This window comes from Quercus robur, chromosome 2, assembly GCF_932294415.1.
Source record: "Quercus robur chromosome 2, dhQueRobu3.1, whole genome shotgun sequence".
NCBI lineage: Eukaryota > Viridiplantae > Streptophyta > Magnoliopsida > Fagales > Fagaceae > Quercus > Quercus robur.
The window spans coordinates 4,831,655-4,858,645 of record NC_065535.1 but is presented as its reverse complement, the minus strand read 5'-3'; the positions used below and the strand labels follow the sequence as shown (position 1 = coordinate 4,858,645).

The window sequence follows — 26,991 nt, the reverse complement described above, 5'->3', positions numbered from 1 at the left end:
TAATAGTCATATCATCAATTAATTGTTTTAATTCAAATTTTTGTAGTTTAAAATAATGCATGAAAGATGAGTTTATGAATCAAATGATAAATAATATCCAATTGACATGAAAATTAACATGAATTTTAAGAACATATAATTTAATGGTGAGATTTTTAAAATATGAATTTTATAATAAGTTATTGAGTTGTGTAACTTCCATCCGACCTTTTTGTTTATATTTATATATAGGGTCATGCTAACAATCTATTTTAGAAAAGTTTTAACATCATTTTTATGGAAAATGAAAAAAGTTGTCAAAACATTAATTTTTTTTTTCCATAAAAATTTTCTTTAACTGGATTCTTAACCAGTATCCTAAGGGCACAAGTTAGCATTTCCCTTATATATATTGATTGAGAAAAAGCTAGGTGAAAATATGGTTTGTCTAGGAAGTGAGGAAATTTATTAAGTACTCCCGGAGTACCATAAATGCGTACTCATCCCTCTCACATAAATGGTAGATTCCACCATAAATTTGATTAATGAGAGTAACTATTCATGTGAGAGGAGAGAGTACGTATTTATGATATTATGAAAATATACAATAATTTCTAATGAAGTGAAAGTAGTGAATGGGTAACTTAATGAAAGTAGGTTATGGCATAAATGGCGCTGGTTAAAGAATCTCGCCGGCGAAATCTTAGTGAGTCTGTTCCAAAAGCACAAACAAAACAAGCAAAATTTCAAAAGGCCATGTGTCAAAAGAATAAGAAAAAGAATCTTTTTTGCTGTTTTAACAGTTTGATTGCGATGTGCACTTCAACAGTTTGGTGTAATTTAACAGAATAATTTAGTGCTTTAGAGAATAACCACATTGTCGCTGTTTAACAGTTTGATTGAGATGTGCAATTCAATAGTTTGTGAATATATGACTATTCAGCCAAGAAAAAAAAAAACTTTTGTTAGAAAATTTTCTTTTATGGTTTTCCTTTCTATATTAGTCGTAATCAAATCCATTACACTACAAACTAAAAAAATTTGAAACCAAAACATTTTATGGTTGGTAAAAACATTTTACTTACTACTCACAAGTTTAACAGTATCACAATTTCAAATTTTTTTAGCAAAAGATGGTTATTACTTATTGCTCAGCCTCAGCCCTTTTTCTTTTTGCAAGATACGTGGAAGTGGTATTTAAATAGTTTACTAATCTAAAAGCTAAAGATGAGTTCACAACGTTTTGTTTTCTTTAATGAAAGGTTGTTTTCAGTGATTGATTGATTTTATAAGCCAATAAGATTACACGATAATTCATCAGATTTTGGAATCAAACAAAATTGCCACTTTTTTCCTGTAATTTTTTTAAACCTCCTTTTGACCTTTATCGTTAAAATTTACTCCCAAGACATACGTCGTAATGATGTCCTGCCATGCCTTTGTCCTTGGATTGCGAGATTTTTTACATTCCCCTTTCAAAAAAAAAAAAAAAATTCCCTTTCGAAATAGTAATAATTACCTTGGTAAAAAGTAACAAACCAAAAAGTCATTATTACCCCTAAATGGGCCAAATATCATTAACCCCACACATTCAAATCCAAGATAAGATCCAAGGGCCCTACTGTCATTCCCGTCCAGTCAAATTTACAGTCAGTCAAAGTCCATGAAAACCCCCACAAAACATCAAAAGAAGCAAGCCCCACTTGTTTTCCACCATATTTTCTGCTTCTGTGCTTCATTTTTCACCTTATTAACACAAACAAAACCCCGCCTAAAGAATTTAGATAAAAAGCCAAAACCGTTGTCTTTTCTCTCGAGTCCTTTCACGCTTAAATAATTCAAAAAAAAAAAAAAAAAACAGTAAGTCATAAACACAACGCCAAGCACGCTCGCGAAACATAATTAGCGCTTATTAGTATTATATATTCGTACCCGCCATTCACACACACACAGAGTCAGAGAGAGTCTGTAAAATCTATCATTCACATTTTTAGCGTTTTGAGTTTTTTCGGGTTTTAAGTGTGAATGCGATGTGAGAGAGGGAATTGAAAAAGCTGCTTACACTGAAACTTACATATATACAATGCCGGAGATAGGGTTTCAAGAGCAGCAAGTCTCGTCGAGATCATCAGGATTGAGAGCTCATCGCGATGCTAGTCCTGATTCTGTGATCTTCACTCTCGAATCCAACTTCAGCTTGTTTTCTTCGGCTTCGGCTAGCGTCGATCGCTGCTCTTTCGCCTCCGATGCTCACGATCACGACTCTTTCGCCTCCGAAATCTCTCTAGTAATATTCTTTTTGCATGTTATGTTTGTTTTTTTTTCTATTTTGATTTCGCATTTCTACCGCTAGAATTGAAGGCAGCTAATAAAAAAAACTAGTCGGTGCAGCATTTAACAGATAATCATCATCACGAGAGTTTGAGTGGTCCAGATCCAAATCCAGATCCAAACAACAAACAGCACAGTCGTTTTTTCTCTAAAAGAGGAGAAAAATCAAAAGGTACGGTACTCAACTCACACTCACAGTGTTTTTTTTTTTCTCGTAGATTTGGCTCTTTTTGAAAATTCAAACGAACCAAAACAAAAAGTACAGACGACGACGCTTTTTGGAAATTTCAAATCCTCATTCAATGTCTCTTTCTCTTTCTCTTTCTCTCTCTCTCACTCACGCACTCACTCACTCACTGATTGTTTCCTTCTGCAATACGCAGCTCAAAAAGAAGACAATAATAATGATGGAGACTTTGAAGACGAATCTCCTCCACTAGATTCTGCGAGAAGCTCTTTCTCTCTTGCTCTCAAAGGTACACTTTTCACTGAGCTCTTACTTTCATGATTGTATTCGAAAATAGTATTAAACTTGTTCAGCTGTACTTTTTGTTTGTTTCTTTGTTCTATATAGAGTGCCAGGATCGGAGATCCAGATCTGAAGCGCTATCGAAGAAGCTAGATAGAAGAAGACCAGCTTCGTTGGATCTAAACAATGCTACAACCGCCGCCGCCGCGTCCTCGCCGCGATTGGCATCGATGAAAAAGGCCTCGGCGATTTCGTCTCGGAAATCCGGCGGTACGTTTCCGAGTCCCGGTACGCCGAATTATCGGCACGCGAGTGTAGGAATGCAGAAAGGTTGGAGCTCAGAGCGAGTACCATCGCACTCGAATGGTGGTGGTGGTGGTGGTGGTGGCGGTGGTAACCGTAGACAACTAGCTACTAGTACTTCGTTGTTACCTTTCAACAATGGAAGGACTTTGCCTTCGAAATGGGAAGATGCAGAGAGGTGGATTTTCAGTCCGGTATCGGGAGATAACGGTAGTTCGAGGAATTCAGTTCAGCCTCAGCAGCCGCTGCCGCAGCAAAGGCGGCCTAAGTCGAAGAGCGGACCGCTCGGGCCGCCTGGGGTTGCGTATTACTCGCTGTATTCGCCGATATTTGATGGAGGGAACGTGGGGAATTTTGTGATGGCGGGGTCTCCGTTCTCGGCCGGAGTCATGGCGGCCGATGGATTGGCCATGCGTGGCGGCGGCTGTGGTGGTGGTGGTGGCAATGGTGGAGGGTTTATAGGAAGGAATGAGCCTTGCATGGCTAGGTCGGTTAGTGTGCATGGGTACTCTGAGATGCTGAACCAGTCTTCATTGCCTGGGTCAAGAGGTACTAGACTACTAGTTTAACACTTCAGCTTTGTTTAAGCCTCTGTTTCTTGAATTAGAACTTGCATGTTATTCAGCTTTCATTTAATTTGTGGATTTCGAATGTGGTACTCAATATACCTTTAGACTTGTAATGCTAATCTAAAACATGAAATTGTCTTTTCCCAAAAAAAAAAAAAAGCTGAGTTAATAACTGGATGTCAGTTTCTTCAATGGGTTTTTGGTTATTTTTTGTTTTGTTTGATAAAGTGAGTTGTTGACCCAATTAATAGGTGTGGTCTTGATTAGTTGAAGAAAGTTGGTTAGGATTCTTATAATAGATAATAGTAGGAACATATTGATGTGGGCGAGGTGCTGGATTTGGACTATGTTGAGTTTAAGTCTATCTTCGTCTTTGAAGATGAGGATCTTTAATGAAATTGTTAAACCTGTTGTATTTTTACATATCTGATATTTGGGTTTTTGACCTTGGATCTAACACAGATGAAAAAAATGATGGGGTCAAGGATGCTGGCACTGATATATCTAGTGGTGTGTCGAGAAGGGACATGGCAACCCAGATGAGCCCAGAGGGTAGCTCTCATTCATCTCCCGAAAGGAGGCTTTCATTCTCTAACTCCAATCCCTCTGCCCTGCCTATAATGGAGTTGCAGAGTGTTCCGTCCTCTAAATTGGAAGTTAGGGATGTGCAGGTAGATGAACGTGTCACCATGACTAGGTGGTCCAAGAAACATAAAGCCCGATTTCCTGGGAAGGGTTCAGACAATGTTGATAACTGGAAAAAGAAAGATTTGGATGCTCAATCATCAGATTGGGATATAAAGACAATTTCCAAGTATGAATATTTGACAACTTTATTACTTACATTATCTTTATTTAGTGGGATCATTGAATGAAAATATGATACGAAGGAGACCTTAGAAGCAAATTGGGTCATTGAAGGTTTGCAAAGAAAAATGTCAAAGAAGCAATGTTCTCTTTTCCAAAAATCATGAGGTCCCCTAACAGGAAATCTTTGAATTTACCTTCTTTTTAATATTGTTCCATAGGTCATCAACATGGGGTCAAATAGAAGAAAGGGTTTTTGATTTTGTAACACTGCCATTATAAACTTTAGAATATATCTTTTCATGTTATAGTTGGAAAGACAATGATTGTTTAAATCATCCTAAGAAGATGGCTAGGTTCTTAAGTTGAGTGGAGCACGGACCTATGATATATAGTAATTTAATTCTCTCAAGAAGTTGAGCTGTTACCATGAACTCGAACAAATTTTCCCAAAATAATTCAGCTCCAAGCCTTCCAGATGATAGCAATTGATTGGTTAGTTTAGTAAAGATATTTCAGGCCACCGATTTTATTACTTATAAGCCTTAATTACTGAAAAGAAGTTTGGCCACAGTACCATATCAGAGGATAAGACTCACCCTGTGCTAGTAGCTACTGTCATGAAAGTTATGCAGATATTTATCTATTCTATATTAATGTGTCAATGGCTGATTTTTCCAGGTTGAAAAGAGAGGAAGCCAAAATCAATGCATGGGAGAACCTGCAGAAGGCAAAAGCTGAGGCAGCAATACGCAAACTAGAGGTCATTTTTAATAAAGTGTTTCATCATGTATCATTTTATATCAGTTGAAAAATTTACCAATGATCAGTCCTTGGTACTTCTTTTTCTTATTTCCCCGAATATATCTTTTCAATGTATCACTTTGGTCTAGTCTAGCATGATTTTATTTCTAGTCAATATATCACCAAAGATGAATTCTGGGTTAATCAAATTGTCTTTAGTTTAGGTTTACTGATGGGGGAACATGACACACTTCACTCCTGAACATGCTACAAAGTGACTTTTCTTGAATAAGTCAGTTGAAATGTGAAATTTTGCAAGAATGTTTTTCCTTTTACTTAATAGCAGGACATTGGAGGATTATGGGAAGGCCATTCAGCCCAACCATTGAACTGAAATTTGCAGGAAATAGGATTATAGAAGAATTTTCACTAAAACCAGTTAGTTATCTATTCATTTTAAGCCTTCATCTCTGGTGGATGTGCAGGCCAAAGAAAGAAATGATAAAAGTAGTAAAGAAATCATTCTCTCTCTCTCTCTCTCTCTCATGTGTGTGAGTTGCAAATAGTATATAAAGAAGAAGAAGAAGAATTAGTTTTTTTGGGATTGCTAAATTCACAATTAAGAAATAAGAAGTCTCCATGGAAAAAGTTCCACATCTCAGACTGTGCCAGCTTGATCATGGATTTCTATCTTTCTGTCTCTCTCATGGTTTATGGCAACCTTGTCAAATATGCATTATGTGTTCATATTCTGAAAAAGGGAGGCATAAGCATTTGGTACTATGGCCCTTACTTGACATTTATTTCAGATGAAGCTCGAAAAGAAAAGGTCATCATCTATGGACAAGATTATGAACAAGCTCAGATCGGCTCAGAAGAAAGCTCAAGAAATGAGGAGTTCAATGCTGGCCAATCAGGCCCATCAAGTTACTGGGGCTTCCCATAAGGCGATATCATTCTGCAGAACCCGTCAGATGGGCTCTTTGAGTGGTTGTTTCACTTGCCATACTTTCTAATGCCTCATCGAGTAATATGCATTCGCCCATAATAGCAGGTAGCTTCTTTTTGTAAAATACTCTCTGTTTCAGCATTTGATCTGCTTCAAATTTTCTCATTTACATGCATGTCCTATCTTCTTAGATTGATCTTGCAGAAATTAAAAACTCAAATGCTATTATATGTTGCACTACTTATATGATCCTAACACTGTACGCTCCCTTGTTTACTCGTGCTTTGCTATGATTCTGTCTAGGTTACAGTAGAGTGGAAAATGGAGTGCAAGAACATGAATGAATGGTGTACAGCAGAGGAAAAATATTATTTTGACACTAATTCAGTGTCGATGCAGTTTTTGTGGTGGTCTGAAGCACTGGTTCCCCTCTCAAGGTTCCCAATAGGATGTGAGACCCCAGTAAACACAATCTTGGGGATTCAATGGTTAATAATGCATGTATGTATGTAAATCAATCTTTAGATTTTTCTTTTTCTTTTTGGGAATGTTTTTTTCACCATGACATTTTGTCGTACACGTGGAGATACCACTCATCTAATTAAGCTCTAGTTTTTATCAAAGCTTGAAAGTGACTAGGTTATGTGCACTCTGCATTATTATGATTGATTTGTTAAATTTTGAAATTCTTCCAATTGGTAATATTGTGGGCAATATAACTTGTAGTGTACTTTGTTACCTTTTCGTCTTCTATCTAAGATGCAGTAGTTTGGTTTCGGACATGATATGTTATTTTAATATAGGAATCAATTGTTTTTGAAGTATTAGCATGCCATTAGAGAAATGAGACATATGACTTTCCTGCCATTAATGTGGTATCTGAAAATTGATATGAATAAACTGCTTTAATTTTGAATGGTCTGGTTTCTTAGTTTTAGATACAGTGATGTTGAGATCTCTAAAATCGTTCCCACAATTACAGTCTGGTAGATTTTCTTACCAATATTGGGCATATCCTCTTGTACTTGATTTAACAGTCTAAGAGCCATTTACTGCTTTTAGAAAGCAGGCAGTGGTTTCAGACTTCAGTAAATTGCCTTTGATGAAGGCATACCTTATTCCTTTTGAGATTATATTCGCAGCTGTGACCATTAAATACATTGGTTGTTTATTTGGATTGAAGTATTTGAAGAGAGGGGTTTGGAAATGTTAATGTGATAAAAGTGAATAATATGTACAGTTTCGGTTTCGTATTTGTGTAGGTCAGTTAACCTTAGAATCTAGTTGATGCATTGTGCTTTGGAGGTCTAGAGGTAAAGATCCCAATCGGGTAGCATTAACATAATCTTGGGGCATATGTGCTACTAATCCGGGAAATACCAATCCAAAAATCCTCATCGTTTTCATTAGCCAACTTTCTTTGTACTCTGGACCTCTCGTATATGGGAAAATGAAACTTCGGTTCAGCTCCCAAATTGCGTTAAGCCTGAATTTGACAATGGTCCATGGCACTGAGAAGTAGTTCTTATTCGGCTCCTCTGTAATGACCTGCACTCCAACCAGGATGCATAGTTTAACCTCATTGAACCAAATCTAAAAATCTACATGCTTGAAAAGACAGAGAGGGATAGAGACATAGTAGAGAGAGAGAGGACTGACCTTTCCTTTATAGGAGCTATTGTAGTAGTAGCAAGTTCCAAAGTGAGTAAAAAAGACATTATCATCATCATAAGGGACCCTAGGCACTATGTCATTGCAGTAAACAAACCTAAAATACCTCACATCATATTGCTCCAACTTCTTCTCCATATATTCCTTCAACTGATAGTCTCCAACCCTTGGTTGCCCAAATGTGTACACTCCCTCCAACTTATCCATCAACCATTCCTCTTCATGTATTGCTAGCACAGTCAGAAACAAAATCGCCAATGCCCCACCCAAGCTGTGCCCTGTCAATATAAATTTTGCATTCTTATTTTTTTGCAATAACTTTCTCAACCTTTGTCTGATTTCATAATAAGCATATTTGTTTTGGTTACTTCCTAGTTCGGGCCATCCTTTTCTCTTTTGAAGACCAAGAGCTTTCATAAAGCCACTATGAGTCTGACCCACCCCTTCAATTTCATACCATGAGAGATCCACATCTACTCTCCAAGCTTTTGGGTCGAATGGGTGGGTGCCCCTAAATGCAACCACGATCAGGTTAGGGTCAACCCTTGTATCTTGGAACATAATGGCTTGAGTTGTATAGTCCTTCAGGTAATCTGTCAAACACTGGATTAGAACAATTTATTTTCTAGTTGGCCAAAATAGAAAAAGGTAAAATTGCAATTTACAGGTAAAGCACATACTAATCTTTCACCAAACACGGAGAATAAAATTATCACAAAAGTAAAAATTGAGACACAATTTCAAATTTGAGTCCTACAGTTAGCATGGGGCCGGGAACAATAAAAAATGTGGTTATTTTTATTATTTTTTCCTAATACTAATAATAAGAACTAAAGAATCTATCATCTTACCAAATGATTGCACTGCAACTATGTGCGTCAACCTCACAAATTAGGTGCCTGTAAAGTGTACACTTTTTAAAAAGAGATTCAGCCAATCAGCACGATGAATTTATATTTGAGCAATGAAGAAGAAAATATAACAGTAAACCACAAATAATATAAAATTACTAATTTTTAAATATATATGAGAATAAACAAAATAATTTTGGTCCCTTGAAGCGTATCAGGTTTTGATTTTTGAGTACAACAGTTTAAAATTAGCTGACATTTATTTTAGATGAAACCCATATTGGGCCATGGCCCGACTCACTAACGCATAACGTGGGTCTTTTTTCCTAATCGTCAGAGATTGGTATTAAATGGATGACATGGGCCAATGGATAACAAATTATCCAAGCCCAAATGATAGTGTGACAAAATAAAGAGCAAAAGAGCAGAGGTTAGAAACAGAGAAACCTAGAAGGCCCGTACACTAATTTTTGTGCAAAACTCGGCAGCCATCACTCATTGTCATATTGATGCTCATGAAATATTGCACATGTGAGTTTGGCACAATCATGGCCATCAATACAACAATTTCATAATAATTTTGTAACTAAAGTCCCCATTTAGCTACCCATTAAAGATTAAAGCCCTGTCAAGTCTGGTAACGTAGGCTTGTTACCAAGTGGGACAATAAAAGTGATTAGATCTATGTTAGGTTTGTTAAGGTGGGGCTTTCAACACTGGCTGAAGACCCTAGGCCAATGGGTTAATGGGCCAAACCCCATCCACCATGGTTGGGTAGCCAAAAAAAAAATATTGAACCCCTATGGATCTATGCAAAAAACTAAAAACTAGAAAGCACAATAAACCCAATGATACAAGCAAGCTCCCTCTTCTCTTTTTAAAGAGAAAAGATTCCTCAACACATATTAGAATTTAGAGGGAGGCACTACTATTGCTTGATTGCTTCTACAGAAATATGACATGACCAACAATCAAAGATTAAAGAAAGAAATTAGGAAAAGCATGCCATTAGGGGGAAGACTTAATGTTGATCAGCTCGGGTCAAGACATAAAACAAATTGTAATAAATAGTTAAATAAATACTCATCTGCATAAACTTGTGTCATGCCATATTATGTTAATAGATAGTATAAAATATTGTCATTCTTAAGTTGAAGACTCTATTAAGTTAAGAGGGAAAATTATTAGGTACTCCCGGAGTACCATAAATGCGTACTCCCTCTTCTCACATGAATGGTGGATCCCACCATAAATTTAATTAGTGGGACCCACCATTCATGTGAGAGGAGGGAGTATGCATTTATGGTATTCCGGGAGTACACAATAATTTCCCAGCTAAGAGACCTTTGTCCAAATAGTTGAGAAGTTACAGCCGAGTTTTGAGTTTTTTTTCCCCCAGTTATTTGTTTCACTCTTTTACAGCCAAAGGGAGACCTTTGTAATTCTTAGTAATTATATGATTTTATACTTTATTTTCTTAATTAAAAATGAGTTTTTATTTTTATTTTTTATTTATAGAAATAATTAAAGACGAGTTAGTTTAACCTTTTGACAAATAATTAAGCACCTTGTTTATCTAAGTGGACTAATAATAGAGTACTACCCTATAAATTAATACTTCATATTTTAATCTCAATAAATAACATTTTTTGATATAAGATAGAATTCTACTCTAATTTAATCTAAGTGTATATGTGTGTGAAACTCCTTCTTGGAGACTTGAATCCCGGCTCTTGCCCCCCACACTCCATAAGCACTTATACTTGTGGAGTGACCATCGCACACCCAAGGGTGTGCGGTGGTCTCAATAACTAACATTTAGTTTAGCAAAATATTGCCAACGGTTTGCCTGTATGCAATGATGGAAGAAAGTTTATATAGTATTTTAGGGAAATGTTAACAAATACCCTTAGCTATTTTTAGAAACATTTTATTAGGAGAATGATAAAATAATAAATATTGTTGACAACTTTTTATATTTCTCATAAAAGTGATGTCAAAACTTTCTTAATCAGAGATCTTAAAGCAATTGTTAATAGTTTAGCAAAAAAGAATAATTGTTAATAAATTATTTAAAAAAAGTTTTGAACTAATTTCATGGGAAATATAATAAGCCGTAAATAAAATTAATTATTTTTTATTTTCATATAAAAGTTTTTAAAAATAATTTCTAAACTAATGTCCTTAGAGTACCCATTAACTTTTAACTTTATTTTGTTACAGAAACAACATAATATATAATTTGGTACAGGTTTGCAACCCCAGCCCATTTTTCAACTTCCATGTGGTTTCACATGGGGCAAATAAAAGCAAATGTGGGATCCATAATCCATATGATTTTGTATCAAAGGCATTCTCTTATTAGTAATTGGATCTATACTTTTCATGGGATCTTTGATTTAAAGAGATAAAAGGAAAGTGCACTTTTAACTAATTATAATCTCAGTCCATTATTAATTGACAAATTATCTCAATTAGTTTTTTTTTTTTTTTGAGAAACTATTTCCTCCATTAGTTAGTAGTATGTATTTGGATAATTTATCTTTTCTTATATTAGTTTATTAGCTTATTTGTTTATGAGTTATGTTTGCTTTTTAAAATCACTTTTTTTAGAGAAGTGCTATGACTACAATATTTGGTTCTAATTTAAACCTACCACTAAAATTACTTTTTTTTCCCCACCAATTATAATATGTAACAATCAGCCACTTATGATTTATCGTAAAATTATTGTAAAAATTTTGAAGACATAACCTTTTTTTTTTTAATAGATAAATTTGTTTTTATAATTTTTACCAAATGACAAATATGCTTGTGAATAAAAGCTAATTTTAAGAGAAGTCAACTTAGATGGCATGTTATTTAATTTGCGACTCTTCTTAATACAAATAATATGTCCCACTTTATACTTAACTAATTAAAAAGAGTGAGATAAATGATTTCAATAACCTAGGCTATAACTACATAATTTTTTTAAGGATCGGAATATAATATAGGTTGATGCTTACCATTCCAATAGTTGTCGAAGTACAAGAATTCCATCTGTGCAAAAATGAAAAATGAAACGTTAATCTTCATCATAGCCATTATATATCACAAGGGCAGAATAAAAAAAAAAAAAGTTGTCTTGTTAATGATACTTACATTCCAATGATCATTGATTATGATTTTAGCGAATTCTTCATTTTCATACGACAATTTGGAGGCCATAATTGAGAGAAAAGCATTGTATTTTGTGTTACCATATCTGATACTTTTGTCTAATTCCACTCTTGGATCAAGATTTCCCACCACAGATGTGAACTTTGCCGATAACCTATTCGGCATTCTTTCCCTCTTTCCTACAAAACCCACTTACTCCATCAATTTTTGGAAGAAAATAATAAATTCTCAACTAAATTTAAACAAATGATTGCATTAAATTAGATTGTTTTATAGAGGAGAAATGATATGTCTATAACATTTTTACAACAAATCATAAGTGGCAGGTTGTTATTGGTTGTTATTGTTAGGGCAAAAAAGTAATTTTAGTGTTAGTTTCAAATTTGAACCAATAACAGCTAATTACCTGTGATTTGTTGTAAAAATATTGTAGATGTAGCATCTCTCTAGAAAGATAACACTGCATTACAGTTATGGTTTTCAAATTATTTACGAAATTTAAGATATTAGTTCCTAAATATTTGCTTTAAATTAGATACTCCCTCCGTCCCACTTTTTTTGTCCTGTTTGAAAAGTCAAACTTTTTAAGGGAATATCATTTTTGTCTTGTTTACCTTTTAAAAATGTATAAGTTTCCAAAACTACTCTTAAAAAATTTATTGAAAAATTGAACTAGTAAATTAATGACTTTTATTTTTAGAAATAGGACAATATTTTGGGACATCTCAAAATGTAATAGGGGATAAAAAAAGTGAGACGGAGGGAGTATATAGTAAGTTAGAACACATACATAATAGCATAATAATTAATGCATGCACGCAATTTTGGGTATATATACTGCCGTACATGCATGCAGACAATGGCGGAGCTAGGATTCGACTTTAGGGGGGGCAAAATTTATAACTAATATACATGTGTCTCTATAAACAAATACATATTGTGTATGTAGCATACAACATATGCATCATATATACACAATATTAACCAAACTTGACAATTAAATGCCAATAATATAAATAGTAAGTGATCATTCAATATTGAAAGATCCCCTAAAATCATTGCATATCATTATATTGTGTATAGTTTATTAGTGTTTTTTTTTTTTTAATATATAGCGAATAAAATAATCTCCTAATATATTTTATGGAATTTGTCATGTAATTGTTTCCAAATTTTATATCTTAATACTTTTGAAAGGAAACCTTTTTTCTAGGTGCTATTTTCGTCTCTTCAATTAAGACTTTTTCTTCTTTATTTAAGTTTATTTTTATAAATTTTGAACTTTAAAAAATATTGATAAAGTAAAAAAAGATATGAAGATATATGATATATCAATTGAGTTTGACTTTTCAAAAAGATAGGGAGATATATATATCCACAAAGAAAAAAAGGATGTATATGGTTGTTTACTGTGGCTCTGTACTTTACAGTATTATTTTGAAACATGTAGTTGAAGAGATTTTCAATATAGCTCAATTACTCACGCACTACTTATCACAGTTTCAATTAAATCTCCACCTTTTACTATTACACACATAAAAAAAAGAAAAATTTTGGGCAGGTCAGGGGGGGCAAGTGCCCCCTCTCGACCCCTCCCTGACTCCGCCCCTGCATGCAGATTATCTATATGGAACTTTATAACCTATGAAATGCTCAATATACCATGCTACATATAACACAAACCAAACCTGTTAAGAAATTGGTGAAGAGCCTGAGTAATCCACCGTTGCTTGAAAGAAGATTCAGCCATTGCTCTAACACTTTCCCTAATTTTTTCATAGGGTTTTCCACCTTAAGGAGGAGTTTCTGCGCAAAAAGGGAGCTGAAGATGTACCATCTTCTCCAAAAACCTCTCTTAAGGTCTTCTGATGAGCACTCAATGAATTCACAATCTTTTGATTCAGAGGAAAAGAGAAAGCAACCGAGATCATAGAAACTAGCGTTATCTGGCTTCAGCACAAAATAATTTTTGCTGAAATTTTTTTCATCACAAGACATGGCTTAGAAGTAATATGGAGAAGGTGCAGGATGGGTTGCTATGTCAATGTCTCAATTGGAAAACCAGGTAATTAAATTTTAGCAAAGCGACTCAATATTTATAATTGCAATTCTGTATACCACAATTCCTAACTTTCGAAAAAAATAAGAGACAAGGTAAGAGACAAGGTAAGTATTCCTAACTTTTGAAAAAGATAAGAGACATATGCCATGCTTTCTAATATGCCTCATCGAGTGATATGCACTCGACCCAAATAGCAGGTAGCTTCTTTTAGTAAAATACACTCCGTTTTTGCATTTGATCTGCTTAAATATTTCTCATTTACATGCATGTCCTTTCCACTGGAGTCTCTTCCAGCGAATACTTTCCAGACATATCTACAATACTAATTGATGGTGCTGAAAGTTATAAAGTTAATTAAATCACAAAACACAACCCTTTCTCAAAAAGCTAATGAAATTAGAACAATAAAAGCAATCAAAAAAAAAAAAAACCGATTTAACCCATTTGGGCCCGCATGTTGTTGGTGGTGGAGGCCGAGCAGGCGAGGAAGACGATGATCTCTCCCTCAATGGAGCACAACAACGATTTCTCCCTCTCTCTCTCCCTGTCTGAGATGAGAACAAATAAAATGGAGATCTGTGAATGGCTTCTATTGTTTTGTTTAAGTGAAACACTCAAACGGGTGTGGGCTTTAAATTAGTAGTCTGTCTTTTATAATATAGAAAATTAAGAGAAATGTTATTTCTATAATATTTTTACAATATTATTAGTTCAAATTTCAACTTACTACTAAAATTATTTTTTTGTCCACTGATAACAATTTGTAACAACTTGCCACCTATAATTTGAATATATTGTGGAGATAATATTTCTTAATGAATAAACTCATTCCAAATATACTTAGATTTGATAAATTTTAAATTACATAGAATTTTCAAAGAACTTGCATAATGCTAAGGTAGATTTGATAATGACGGACAGATAAATAATGAAAGCGTGAGAATTAAAATTAGACCATTAACAAAATAGATCATTGAAATATTTTTAAAAATTATACTGTTAGGAGATTTAAAAATGTAGCTATTATAATTTGGAAAATATAGTTGTTGAGACTTGGGAGTTGGGAATGAATAAAAATTGATTTAAAAAATAATAAAAAATGATAGAAAAATAATATTTAATTGAGATAGGGAAATGATAGAAAATATGTTGAAAAGTGTATTTAAAAAAATAAATAGACAAAGTCAATGTCTCAATTGGGAAAACTACCGTAAATTTTAGCAAAGAAACTCAATATTTATCTCTGTAATTCTATATACAACAATTCTCAACTTAAAAAATAAAAAAAATAAGGTAAGAGGCATATGCTTGTGGTAAGAGACAAGGTAAGAGACATATGCTTATGGCTTTAAATATTCCTAACTTCTGAAGGGTTAAATGGGATGATAAAGCAGGCTGAGAGGAGGGGTGATATCCATGGCTTTTCTCTTTGCAGACGGGGTCCAAAACTAACACATCTGCTTTTTGCAGATGATAATCTCCTTTTTTGCAGGGCAACTATGGAGGAGTGTGGAAAGGTGTTGGAAGTGCTGAATAAATATGAGGAAGCTTCAGGTCAAAAAGTGAACAAGAGCAAAACCACAATCTTTTTTAGTAAAGCAACAAATGTTGAAGCGAAGAGGGCTATCAAGGAGGCTTGGGGTGTGTCAGAAATAACGCATTATGAAAGATACTTGGGTCTTCCATCTTTTGTGGGTAAAGGAAAGAAGGCTAGTTTCAATTATATTAAAGAAAAGGTGTGGCGGAAACTCCAAGGGTGGGAAGGGAAGTTACTTTCTCAGGCGGGTAGAGAAGTGTTGATTAAGTCGGTTATCCAAGCTATTCCTACTTACACAATGGGGTGTTTCAAAATTCCCATTGGCTTATGTAATGAGATCGAGGGCCTAATCAAGAAGTTTTGGTGGGACCAAAGAGGAGACCGAAGGAGGATTCATTGGGTTAAATGGGAAGATATGACAAGATCAAAAACAATAGGTGGAATGGGTTTTCGAGAGCTTGCTTTGCACAATGATTCTTTCCTTGCAAAGCAAGCATGGCGTTTATTGCACAATACCGATTCACTATTTTACAAAGTTTTCAAAGCCCGATTTTTCCCTAACACTACTATTATGGAAGCCACAGATTCACGGATGGGCTCCTACGCTTGGAGGAGTATCCTTCATGGTAGAGAAGTTTTACAGAGGGGTGCTAGATGGCGGATTGGTAATGGGCAGAAGATTAAGATATGGCAGCACCATTGGCTGCCAAGGAAGCATCCACCTTATTTACCGGAATGTCCAATTCAAGACTTTGAGGATTTAACGGTAGATACACTCATTGATCCATTGAACAGGCAGTGGGTAGTGGAGTTGGTCGACGGTCTTTTTAGAAGGGAGGATGCCGAGATGATTAAAAAAATTCCTTTAGGCTGAGCTTCATCTGAGGATACTCTATTTTGGCCCCCATTTAAGCAACGGTGTCTACAGTTGTAAATCCGGCTATAGATTCCTAAAGGAGGAGGCAACTGCTTTGGGTGATGTTGCACAGGATCAACAGAACAGGGATAAGCACATTTGGAAGAACATTTGGTCTATGCGTACACCACAAAAGGTGAAGACCGTGCTATGGAGGGCCTGCCGTGAAGCTTTGCCAACAAAGCAAGCCTTAGTCCGTCGCAAAATCATTGAAGATCCAGTGTGTTAGCTATGCTGTAACTCGGCAGAAAACTCTTTACATGCTTTGTGGCGGTGTCCTGAACTGGATCCGGTGTGGGCCAATGCGGAGCTGTGGGGTTTCAGAAGTTCAGTGCACTTCCTGGACTTCAAAGAGCTATTGTTGTGGTTGATTCTGCAGAAAAAGGATGTTGAATTATTTGCAGCAACGATATGGATGATCTGGAACCAGCGGAACAGAGTCAGACTTAATATACCAGCTGATAGTCTTCACCAACTTGCTCATACCGCCAGGACGTGGCTACTGGAATTTCAAAGAAGGCAAGTAGATCATGCATCCCAAGTACAACAAGAAACGCGATGGGCCAGAAGCAGGTGGAAGCCTTCGATGAGTGAGTTTTTGAAAATAAATTACGACGGCGCGACCTTTCCGAAAGAAAATAAATCAGGGATAGGAGTGGTGATAAGAGATGGAGATGGTGAAGTGATAGCTTCATGCTCGAAACTGTTGCATCAAGCCTATAGCAGTAGAGAGGTTGAGGCGATGGCGGCTGTTACAGCCCTTTCCTTGGCATCAGACATAGGAGTTCAACAAGCTATCTTAGAAGGAGACTCACTGGAAGTTTTTAAGGCTCAAACGGATGATTCGGTCCCTTTAGCTCCATTTGGTTTATTCATAGATGAGGTGAAAAGTTTATCCTCACAATTTTTTAAATTACTTTATTCTCATACATTTAGAGAAGGTAATTCTTTAACTCATGGTCTGGCTAAACATGCCATTGGCATACCAGATTTCCTAGTATGGATGGAGGATGTTCCACCACATCTTTATTCTGTTGTTCAAGCCAATTTAAGAGGCGCTTTTTAATAAAAATTTCGATGTTTCCCCTCCAAAAAAAAAAAAAACAATTAGTCTCCTGCAATGGTCCAATGGTTTAAAGAAGAAGAATTAGTTTTTTAGGATTGCTAAATTCACAATTAAGAAATAAGAAGTCTCTATGGAAAAAGTTACGTTCCACATCTCAGATTGTGCCAGCTCTCTCTCTCTCTCTCTCTCTCTCTCATAGTTTATGGCATCCTTGTCAAACATGCAGGGTCGGCTCAACAATTTTGGGGTCTTAGGCGAAAATTTTAAATGGGTCATTTTTTAAACTTTATAGTCTAAACTTGCACAAATAAAAATTAATTTATTACATGTTTCAATAAATTAGTATCACTATAATACAAATGAGTTAATATAATATATATTAAATTATTAATTGGTGTGATAATTTATAATAATTGATAAAGTAAGAGTTTGCATTTAAAAAAAAATGTGATAACTTATTAATTAGTGTGTGCCCATGTGGCGTGTGGGGCCAGCTGTGACCTGTGGACAAGAGTGTGTAGCGCTGTGTGTATTGTGTAGTCTTGTCTTGTCAAGTTGTGTGCATTATCACTGTGTAGTATTATGCATTTTAAGATACAATGTGGTCTTTTTAATGCATTTTAATGACCAATAAAAGTACTTAATTTTTTTTTGTAATTAAAATATACAGATGAATATTATATATATAAATTTTATTTTTTTTTATTTTATAAATGAGGATCTTCTTTTATTTGGGGGCCTTAGGTGATTGCATTAATTACATCTATGGTTCAGCCCGCCCTACAAACATGCATTATGTGTTCATATTCTGAATAAGGGAGGCATAAGCATTTGGTACTATGGCCCTTAATTAATTACTTGACATATATTTAAGATGAAGCTCGAAAAGAAGAGATCATCATCTATGGACAAGATTATGAACAAGCTTAGATCGACTCAGATGAGAGCTCAAGAAATGAGGAGCTCAATGCTGGCCAATCAGGCCCATCAAGTTACCGGGGCTTCCCATAAGGCGCTATCATTCAGCAGAACCCGTCAGATGGGCTCTTTTGAGTGGTTGTTTCACCTGCCATGCTTTCTAATTCCTCATGAGTGATATGCACTCGATCCCATAATAGCAGGTAGCTTCTTTTTGTAAAATACTCCCTGTTTCAGCATTTGATCTGTTTAAATATTTCCCATTTACATGCATGTCCTATCTTCTTAGATTGATCTTGCAGAAATTAAAAACTCAAATGCTATTATATGTTGCACTACTTATATGATCCTAACACTGTACGCTCCCTTGTTTACTCGTGCTTTGCTCTGATTCTGTATAGGTTACAGTAGAGTGGAAAATGGAGTGCAAGAACATGAATGAATGGTGTACAGTAGAGGAAAAATATTATTTTGACACTAATTCAGTGTTGATGCAGTTTTTGTGGTGGTCTGAAGCACTGGTTCCCCTATCAAGGTTCCCAATAGGATGTGAGACCCCAGTAAACACAATCTTGGGGATTCAATGGTTAATAATGCATGTATGTATGTAAATCAATCTTTAGATTTTTCTTTTTCTCTTTGGGAATGTTTTTTTCACCATGACATTTTGTCGTACACGTGGAGATACCACTCATCTAATTAAGCTCTAGTTTTTATCAAAGCTTGAAAGTGACTAGGTTATGTGCACTCTGCATTATTATGATTGATTTGTTAAATTTTGAAATTCTTCCAATTGGTAATATTGTGGGCAGTATAACTTGTAGTGTACTTCGTTACCTTTTCGTCTTCTATCTAAGATGCAGTAGTTTGGTTTCGGACATGATATGTTATTTTAATATAGGAATCAATTGTTTTTGAAGTATTAGCATGCCATTAGAGAAATGAGACATATGACTTTCCTGCCATTAATGTGGTATCTGAAAATTGATATGAATAAACTGCTTTAATTTTGAATGGTCTAGGGGGTGTTTGGTTTATGTTTTTAAACAACCATTTTCATTTTTTAAACAACATTTCACGCATTTCAACGCACTTTTTCACCTACACGTATTTCTACAAATATTTTCAAACAACAATTTTCTGTTTTTAAACACATTTACCAAACGGATCCCAGGTTTCTTAGTTTTAGATACAGTGATGTTGAGATCTCTAAAATCGTTCCCACAATTACAGTCTGTTAGATTTTCTTACCAATATTGGGCATATCCTCTTGTACTTTATTTAACAGTCTAAGAGCCATTTACTGCTTTTAGAAAGCAGGCAGTGGTTTCAGACTTCAGTAAATTGCCTTTGATGAAGGCATACCTTATTCCTTTTGAGATTATATTCGCAGTTGTGACCATTAAATACATTGGTTGTTTATTTGGATTGAAGTATTTGAAGAGAGGGGTTTGGAACTTTGGATTTCAATTTGTAGCTTTAATAACTTGAATAAGGTATGCAAAAGCAATTATTATTATTATTTTTTGTTCATGAAATTTATTTCGGTACTTGATCTCTTGACTATCAAGGGGAAATGTTAATGTGATAAAAGTGAATAATATGTACAGTTTCGGTTTCGTATTTGTGTAGGTCAGTTAACCTTAGAATCTAGTTGATGCATTAATTGTGCTTTGGAGGTCTTGGAGGTCTTGGAGGTCTAGAGGTAAAGATCCCAATCGGGTAGCATTAACATAATCTTGGGGCATATGTGCTACTAATCCGGGAAATACCAATCCAAAAATCCTCATAGTTTTCATTAGCCAACTTTTTTTGTACTCTGGACCCCTCGTATATGGGAAAATGAAACTTCGGTTCAGCTCCCAAATTGCGTTAAGCCTGAATTTGACAATGGTCCATGGCACTGAGAAGTAGTTCTTATTCGGCTCCTCTGTAATGACCTGCACTCCAACCAGGATGCATAGTTTAACCTCATTGAACCAAATCTAAAAATCTACATGCTTGAAAAGACAGAGAGGGATAGAGACATAGTAGAGAGAGAGAGAGGACTGACCTTTCCTTTATAGGAGCTATTGTAGTAGTAGCAAGTTCCAAAGTGAGTAAAAAAGACATTATCATCATCATAAGGGACCCTAGGCACTATGTCATTGCAGTAAACAAACCTAAAATACCTCACATCATATTGCTCCAACTTCTTCTCCATATATTCCTTCAACTGATTGTCTCCAACCCTTGGTTGCCCAAATGTGTACACTCCCTCCAACTTATCCATCAACCATTCCTCTTCATGTATTGCTAGCACAGTCAGAAACAAAATCGCTAATGCCCCACCCAAGCTGTGCCCTGTCAATATAAATTTTGCATTCTTATTTTTTTGCAATAACTTTCTCAACCTTTGTCTGATTTCATAATAAGCATATTTGTTTTGGTTACTTCCTAATTCGGGCCATCCTTTTCTCTTTTGAAGACCCAAGAGCTTTCATAAAGCCACTATGAGTATTACCCACCCCTTCAATTTCATACCATGAGAGATCCACATCTACTCTCCAAGCTTTTGGATCGAATGGGTGGGTGCCCCTAAATGCAACCACGATCAGGTTAGGGTCAACCCTTGTATCTTGGAACATAATGGCTTGAGTTGTATAGTCATTCAGGTAATCTGTCAAACACTGGATTAGAACAATTTATTTTCTAGTTAGCCAAAAAAGAAAAAGGTAAAATTGCAATTTGCAGGTAAAGCACATACTAATCTTTCACTAAACACGGGGAATAAAATTATCACAAAAGTAAAAATTGAGACACAATTTCAAATTTGAGTCCTACAGTTAGCATGGGGAACAATACAAAATGTGGTTATTTTTATTATTTTTTCCTAATACTAATAATAAGAAGTAAAGAATCTATCATCTTACCTAATGATTGCACTGCAACTATGTGCGTCAACCCCACAAACTAGGTGGCTATAAAGTGTACACTTTTTAAAAAGAGATTCAGCCAATCAGCATGATGAATTTATATTTGAGCAATGAAGAAGAAAATAATCAAGATATATAACATCAATCTCCGGAGGCAAAGGGCTTCCTACTGTGAGGAACTTTTTCCAATCTTCTGATTTGAAGAAAGTTTTGGTATAACAGTAAACCACAAATAATATAAAATTACTAATTTTTAAATATATATGAAAATAAACAAAATAATTTTGGTCCCCTGAAGCGTATCAGGTTTTGACTCTTGAGTACAACAGTTTAAATTTAGCTGACATTTATTTTAGATGAAGCCCATATTGGGCCATGGCCCGACTCACTAACGCATAACGTGGGCCTTTTACCCTTATCCTCAGAGATTGGTATTAAACGGATGACATGGGCCAATGGATAACAAATTATCCAAGCCCAAATGATAGTGTGACAAAATAAAGAGCAAAAGAGCAGAGGTTAGAAACAAAGAAACCTAGAAGGCCTATACACTAATTTTTGTGCAAAACTTGGCAGCCATCACTCACTGTCATATTGATGCTCATGAAATATTGCACATGTGAATTTGGCACAATCATGGCCATCAATACAACAATTTCATAATAATTTCGTAACTAAAGTCCCCATTTAGCAACCAATTAAAGATTAAAGCCATGTCAAGCCTGGTAACATAGGCTTATTACCAAGTGGGACAATAAAAGTGATTGGATCTATGTTGGGTTTGTTAAGGTAGAGCTTTCAACACTGGCTGAAGACCTTAGGCCCATGGGTTAATGGGCCAAACCCCATCCACCATGGTTGGGTAGCCAAAAAAAATATTGAACCCCTATTATCCTATGCTAAAAACTAAAAACTAGAAAGCACAATAAACCCAATGATACAAGCAAGCTCCCTCTTCTCTTTTTAAAGAGAAAAGATTCCTCAACACATATTAGAATTTAGAGGGAGGCACTACTTTTGCGTGATTGCTTCTACAGAAATATGACATGACCAACAATCGAAGATTAAAGAAAGAAATTAAGAAAAGCATGCCATTAGGGGAAGACTTAATGTTGATCAGCTCGGGTCAAGACATAAAACAAATTGTAATAAATAGTTAAATAAATACTAATCTGCATAAACTCGTGTCATGCCATATTATGTTAATAGATAGTATAAAATAATGTCATTCTTAAGTCGAAGACTCTATTAAGCTAAGAGACCTTTGTCCAAATAGTTGAGAAGTTACAGCCGAGTTTTGAGTTTTTTTTTCCCCGGTTATTTGTTTCACTCTTTTACAGCCAAAGGGAGACCTTTGTAATTCTTAGTAATTATATGATTTTGTACTTTATTTTCATAATTAAAAACGAGTTTTTATTTTTATTTATAGAAATAATTAAAGACGAGTTAGTTTAACCTTTTGACAAATAATTAAGCACCTTGTTTATCTAAGTGGACTAATAATAGAGTACTCCACTATAAATTAATACTTCATATTTTAATCTCAATAACTAACATTTAGTTTAACAAAATATTGCCAACGATTTGCCTGTAAGCAATGACGGAAGAAAGTTTATATAATATTTTAGGGAAATGTTAACAAATGCCTTTAGCTATTTTTAGAAACATTTTATTAGGAGAATGATAAAATAATAAATATTGTTGGCAACTTTTTATATTTCTCATAAAAGTGATGTCAAAACTTTCTTAATCAGAGATCTTAAAGCAATTGTTAATAGTTTAGCAAAAAAGAATAATTGTTAATAAATTATTTAAAAAAAGTTTTGAACTAATTTTATGGGAAATATAATAAACAGTAAATAAAATTAATTATTTTTTATTTTCATATAAAATTTTTTAAAAATAATTTTTAAACTAATGTCCTTTGAGTATCCATTAACTTTTTCCTTTATTTTGTTACGGAAAGAACATAATATATAATTTGGTACAGGTTTGCAACCCTAGCCCGTTTTTCAACTTCCATGTGGTTTCACATGGGGCAAATAAAAGCAAATGTGGGATCCATAATCCATATGATTTTGTATCAAAGGCATTCTCATATTAGTAATTTGATCTATACTTTTCATGGGATCTTTGATTTAAAGAGATAAAAGGAAAGTGCACTTTTAACTAATTATAATCTCAGTCCATTATTAATTGACAAATTATCTCAATTATTTATTTATTTATTTTTGAGAAACTATTTCCTCCATTAGTTAGTAGTATGTATTTGGATAATTTATCTTTTCTTATATTAGTTTATTAGCTTATTTGTTTATGAGTTATGTTTGCTTTTTAAAATCACTTTTTTTAGAGAAGTGCTATGGCTACAATATTTGGTTCTAATTTAAACCTACCATTGAAATTAATTTTTTTTTCCCCACCAATAATAATATGTAACAATTAGCCACTTATGATTTATCGTAAAATTATTGTAAAAATTTTGTAGACATAACATTTTTTTTTAATAGATAAATTTGTTTTTATAATTTTACCAGATGACAAATATGCTTGTGAATAAAAGCTAATTTTAAGAGAAGTAAACTTAGATGGCATATTATTTAATTTGCGACTCTTCTTAATACAAATAATTTGTCCCACTTTATACTTAACTAATTAAAAAGAGTGAGACAAATGATTTCTATAACCTAGGCTATAACTACATAATTTTTTTAAGGATTGGAATATAATATAGGTTGATGCTTACCATTCCAATAGTTGTCGAAGTACAAGAATTTCATCTGTGCAAAAATGAAAAAAGAAACGTTAATCTTCATCATAGCCATTATATATCACAAGGGCAGAATCAAAAAAAAAAAAAAAAAAAGTTTTGCCATGTTAATGATACTTACATTCCAATGATCATTGATTATGATTTTAGCGAATTCTTCATTTTGTACGACAATTTGGAGGCTATAATTGAGAGAAAAGCGTTGTATTTTATGTTATCATATCTGATACTTTTGTCTAATTCCACTCTTGGATCAAGATTTCCCACCACAGATGTGAACTTTGCCGATAACCTATTCGGCGCTCTTTCCCTTTTTCCTACAAAACCCACTTACTCCATCAATTTTTGGAAGAAAATAATAAATTCTCAACTAAATTTAAACAAATGATTGCATTAAATTAGATTGCTTTATAGAAAGATATCTCTGCATTACAGTCATGGTTTTCAAATTATTTACGAAATCTAAGATATTAGAGCATCTCCATTAGCTCATGTAAAGTCCTCTAAAATAGAAAAAGGTGCAAGTTTTACACATTTTAGGCAAAAAAACACCCACATCAGTGGGTGTAAAGATGTGTAAAATATACACCTGGTTGTGTAAATGAATAATAACCGTGCATATATGCACGGTTACTGTTCAATGTGTAAATAATTTTTTATTCTTTTTTTCTCTCTTTTCTATCAAACTGCAACAAACTAGCACGGCAAGGAAGAAGAATATCCAAGCGTCAGTGCCAGCGCCACCACCAAACTACAACAAACCCAACCACCAAACCCAGCGCCACCCCCAAACACCGCAACCTAGCACAGAAAAAATCCCAAAATCAACAGAAACTCAAAAATCAACCCAACCCAAAATCAACAGAAACCCAAAAATCAACCCAACCCAAAAACAGTCCACACCCACCGGAAAACCCAACCCAATGGAGTCGGATCTGCTGCCACTGCTGCTGTCGGGTCTTCCATTGTTGCCGCCGGATCTTCCATTGCTGTTGTCGGTTGGAGGTGGGAGGCGAAGGGTCAGTTGTGGAGGAGAGAGAGAGGGCGAAAGTGAAAGGGAGGCCGAATCGACTGATGGCTGAGGTGGCGGCGGCGGCGAGTTGGATCGGTGAGCTGGGAATGAGCTGGATCGGTTGGGTCGGCGAGCTGGGAGTGAGTGAGGGAAAGAGAGAAACGGGTAGGGAAAGAGAGAAAGAAACGGTTTTAATAACTAATAATAAAAAAACAATAAATAATATTATTTAATTAGAATAGATTTGTAAAATAGATGAACTGATGTGGGTGTTTTAGAAATGTGATAGTGTAAAATAGAAAAAATAGATTTTTCCGTGTAAAATAGATGATAAGTTTACACGAGCTGGTGTGGATGCTCTTAGTTCCTAAATATTTGCCTTAAATTAGATGTATAGTAAATTAGAACACATACATAATAGCATAATAATTAATGCATGCACGCAATTTTGGGCATATATACTGCTGTAGAGGATTCATTACCTAATTTGCTGAAAGTCATTCAATTTTTGCATAAAAGCTGATACACTGTTCCAGGGTGTTTAAAAAGCTGATATACTATTAATTTTTAAAAATTTATTACATAACTTTACCTATAAGGCAAAATATTGTTTTGGAGTCTATATAAAACAACTGTATGTGACGTTGACTGTAGTTTTTTATAATTGGATTTTACTAATGTATGTCCTTAGGGCACACATTAATTTCTATTTTTGGAAAAAATTTTCTCAAAAATTAAAAAAGTAATGACAGCTTTTTCAATTCTCGAAAAAATGTTTTCAAAAATAAAAAGCTTAATATGTGCCCTTAGGGCACACATTAATCGAACCCTTTATAATTTTGTCTTTCTCTTAAATAATATTGATGCTTATCAAAAAAAGCCTGGATATATATATACCTGCCGTCACAATACACACCGCATAATTTAAAGGGTCTTTGATAATTAAATTGATTGTCTGTTTAGGAAGTCAAGTCCACCTTTTATATTGTACGTGTCCTCCTCTTCAAAGTCCACCGCCAAATCCAATATATGAACCTACCTGGTGCGGACACCACATGATGGCACATCTGTGGAGATTATCTTTATCATTTATATTATCTTTATTTGGGTTTATCTTTAGTATTGGATTAGTATTTGAGATTATTAGGATTATCGCATTAGTATTTGAGATTGTTTAGGAGGGTTTATCTTTATCATTATGATTCCTAGAAGCTGTATATAAAGCTCCAGACGGTTCCTTTGTGTTGGACAGACTATTATTATTATTGAGATTATTTTCATTGATTTGTTTGGTGATGATTCCAAACACCTTAGGTGGGAAGCCTAAGGTTTTACGGTGGGACTAATCTAGGTGGGAAGCCTAGGTTGTCTTACATCAACTTGGTATCAGAGCCCAACTCGATCTCCCCTTTCAGTAACCAAAATCACGACTGACATCCCACAACCACACTCACCATCACCAAACAAATCAACTTCCAGACATGCCATTACTCAAATACTTACCCCGCGAGATTTGCAAACCAAAGCAACCCAAATCCCTACCTCACGAGATCTGCAAACCAACCCCGGCAATCTGTATATACCCTGCAGCCTCACATGAGTTTTTGCAAAGATTCTCTTTTGTATTGAGACATAAATCTCGTGTTGAGAATAAGGTAGCTGATGCTTTGAGTCGCCGAGTCACCTTACTTTCTGTGATGAGCACAAAAGTCATGGGGTTTGAGAAGTTGCAAGAGTATGAATCTTGCCCAGATTTTGGAGAAGTGTACACTACACTTAAGACTAAGCATCTTCAGGTTGTTGATGATTTTATCCTCCAAGATGGCTACTTGTTTAAAGCCAATAAGCTTTGTATCCCCCGCACATCAGTTAGAGACTTTTTGGTTTGGGAAATACATGCAGGAGGACTTTCAGGACATTTTGGACATGATAAGACAATTGAAGAGGTAAAGAGGTAGTT

The 26,991-nt window shown here is 34.8% G+C and overlaps 2 protein-coding genes and 1 pseudogene across 5 annotated transcripts in view; 1 reads left to right on the top strand and 2 right to left on the bottom strand.

Moving 5' to 3' along the window:
* Nucleotides 1–1,896: 1,896 nt before the first annotated feature.
* LOC126710528 (uncharacterized) lies at nucleotides 1,897–19,118 on the top strand. Of its 3 annotated transcripts, none has more exons than XM_050411048.1 (8): nucleotides 1,897–2,266; nucleotides 2,362–2,482; nucleotides 2,694–2,786; nucleotides 2,885–3,631; nucleotides 4,114–4,465; nucleotides 5,140–5,221; nucleotides 6,012–6,256; nucleotides 18,736–19,118. In XM_050411048.1, exons 1-7 carry the CDS (start codon nucleotides 2,063–2,065, stop codon nucleotides 6,216–6,218), a joined length of 1,806 nt encoding a protein of 601 aa, XP_050267005.1. In that variant the 5' UTR covers nucleotides 1,897–2,062; the 3' UTR covers nucleotides 6,219–6,256; nucleotides 18,736–19,118. The 3 variants fall into 3 exon arrangements, with proteins under 3 accessions (XP_050267005.1, XP_050266996.1, XP_050267012.1); XM_050411039.1 differs by lacking the exon at nucleotides 18,736–19,118 and adding an exon at nucleotides 6,455–6,774 and having other exon boundaries at nucleotides 1,900–2,266; XM_050411055.1 differs by lacking the exon at nucleotides 18,736–19,118 and adding an exon at nucleotides 6,455–6,774 and having other exon boundaries at nucleotides 1,901–2,266; nucleotides 2,371–2,482.
* The window catches only part of LOC126710557 (triacylglycerol lipase OBL1-like), a 43,846-nt gene continuing 24,090 nt past the window's right edge, over nucleotides 7,236–26,991 (bottom strand). The window contains exons 1-5 of one of the 2 annotated variants that reach the window (XM_050411084.1): nucleotides 13,524–13,976; nucleotides 11,818–12,014; nucleotides 11,682–11,715; nucleotides 7,811–8,415; nucleotides 7,236–7,699 (exon numbers count right to left, since the gene is read on the bottom strand). In XM_050411084.1, the coding sequence (XP_050267041.1) occupies nucleotides 7,415–7,699; nucleotides 7,811–8,415; nucleotides 11,682–11,715; nucleotides 11,818–12,014; nucleotides 13,524–13,833 (1,431 nt within the window). In that variant the 5' untranslated portion in view covers nucleotides 13,834–13,976 and the 3' untranslated portion in view covers nucleotides 7,236–7,414. Of the gene's footprint in view, nucleotides 7,700–7,810; nucleotides 8,416–11,681; nucleotides 11,716–11,817; nucleotides 12,015–13,523; nucleotides 13,977–26,991 lie in introns of those variants that run through there. The other variant, XM_050411092.1, reaches the window with a different exon arrangement.
* Nucleotides 19,978–25,006, bottom strand: LOC126707639 (triacylglycerol lipase OBL1-like; annotated as a pseudogene).

Excerpts from the sequence above, each read along its gene's own strand:
- LOC126710528 (XM_050411048.1), top strand. The coding sequence starts at position 2,063 with ATGCCGGAGATAGGGTTTCAAGAGCAGCAAGTCTCGTCGAGATCATCA. Across the intron at positions 3,632-4,113 it reads TTCATTGCCTGGGTCAAGAG|ATGAAAAAAATGATGGGGTC; the intron begins GTACTAGACTAC and ends GATCTAACACAG. Across the intron at positions 5,222-6,011 it reads CAGCAATACGCAAACTAGAG|ATGAAGCTCGAAAAGAAAAG; the intron begins GTCATTTTTAAT and ends CATTTATTTCAG.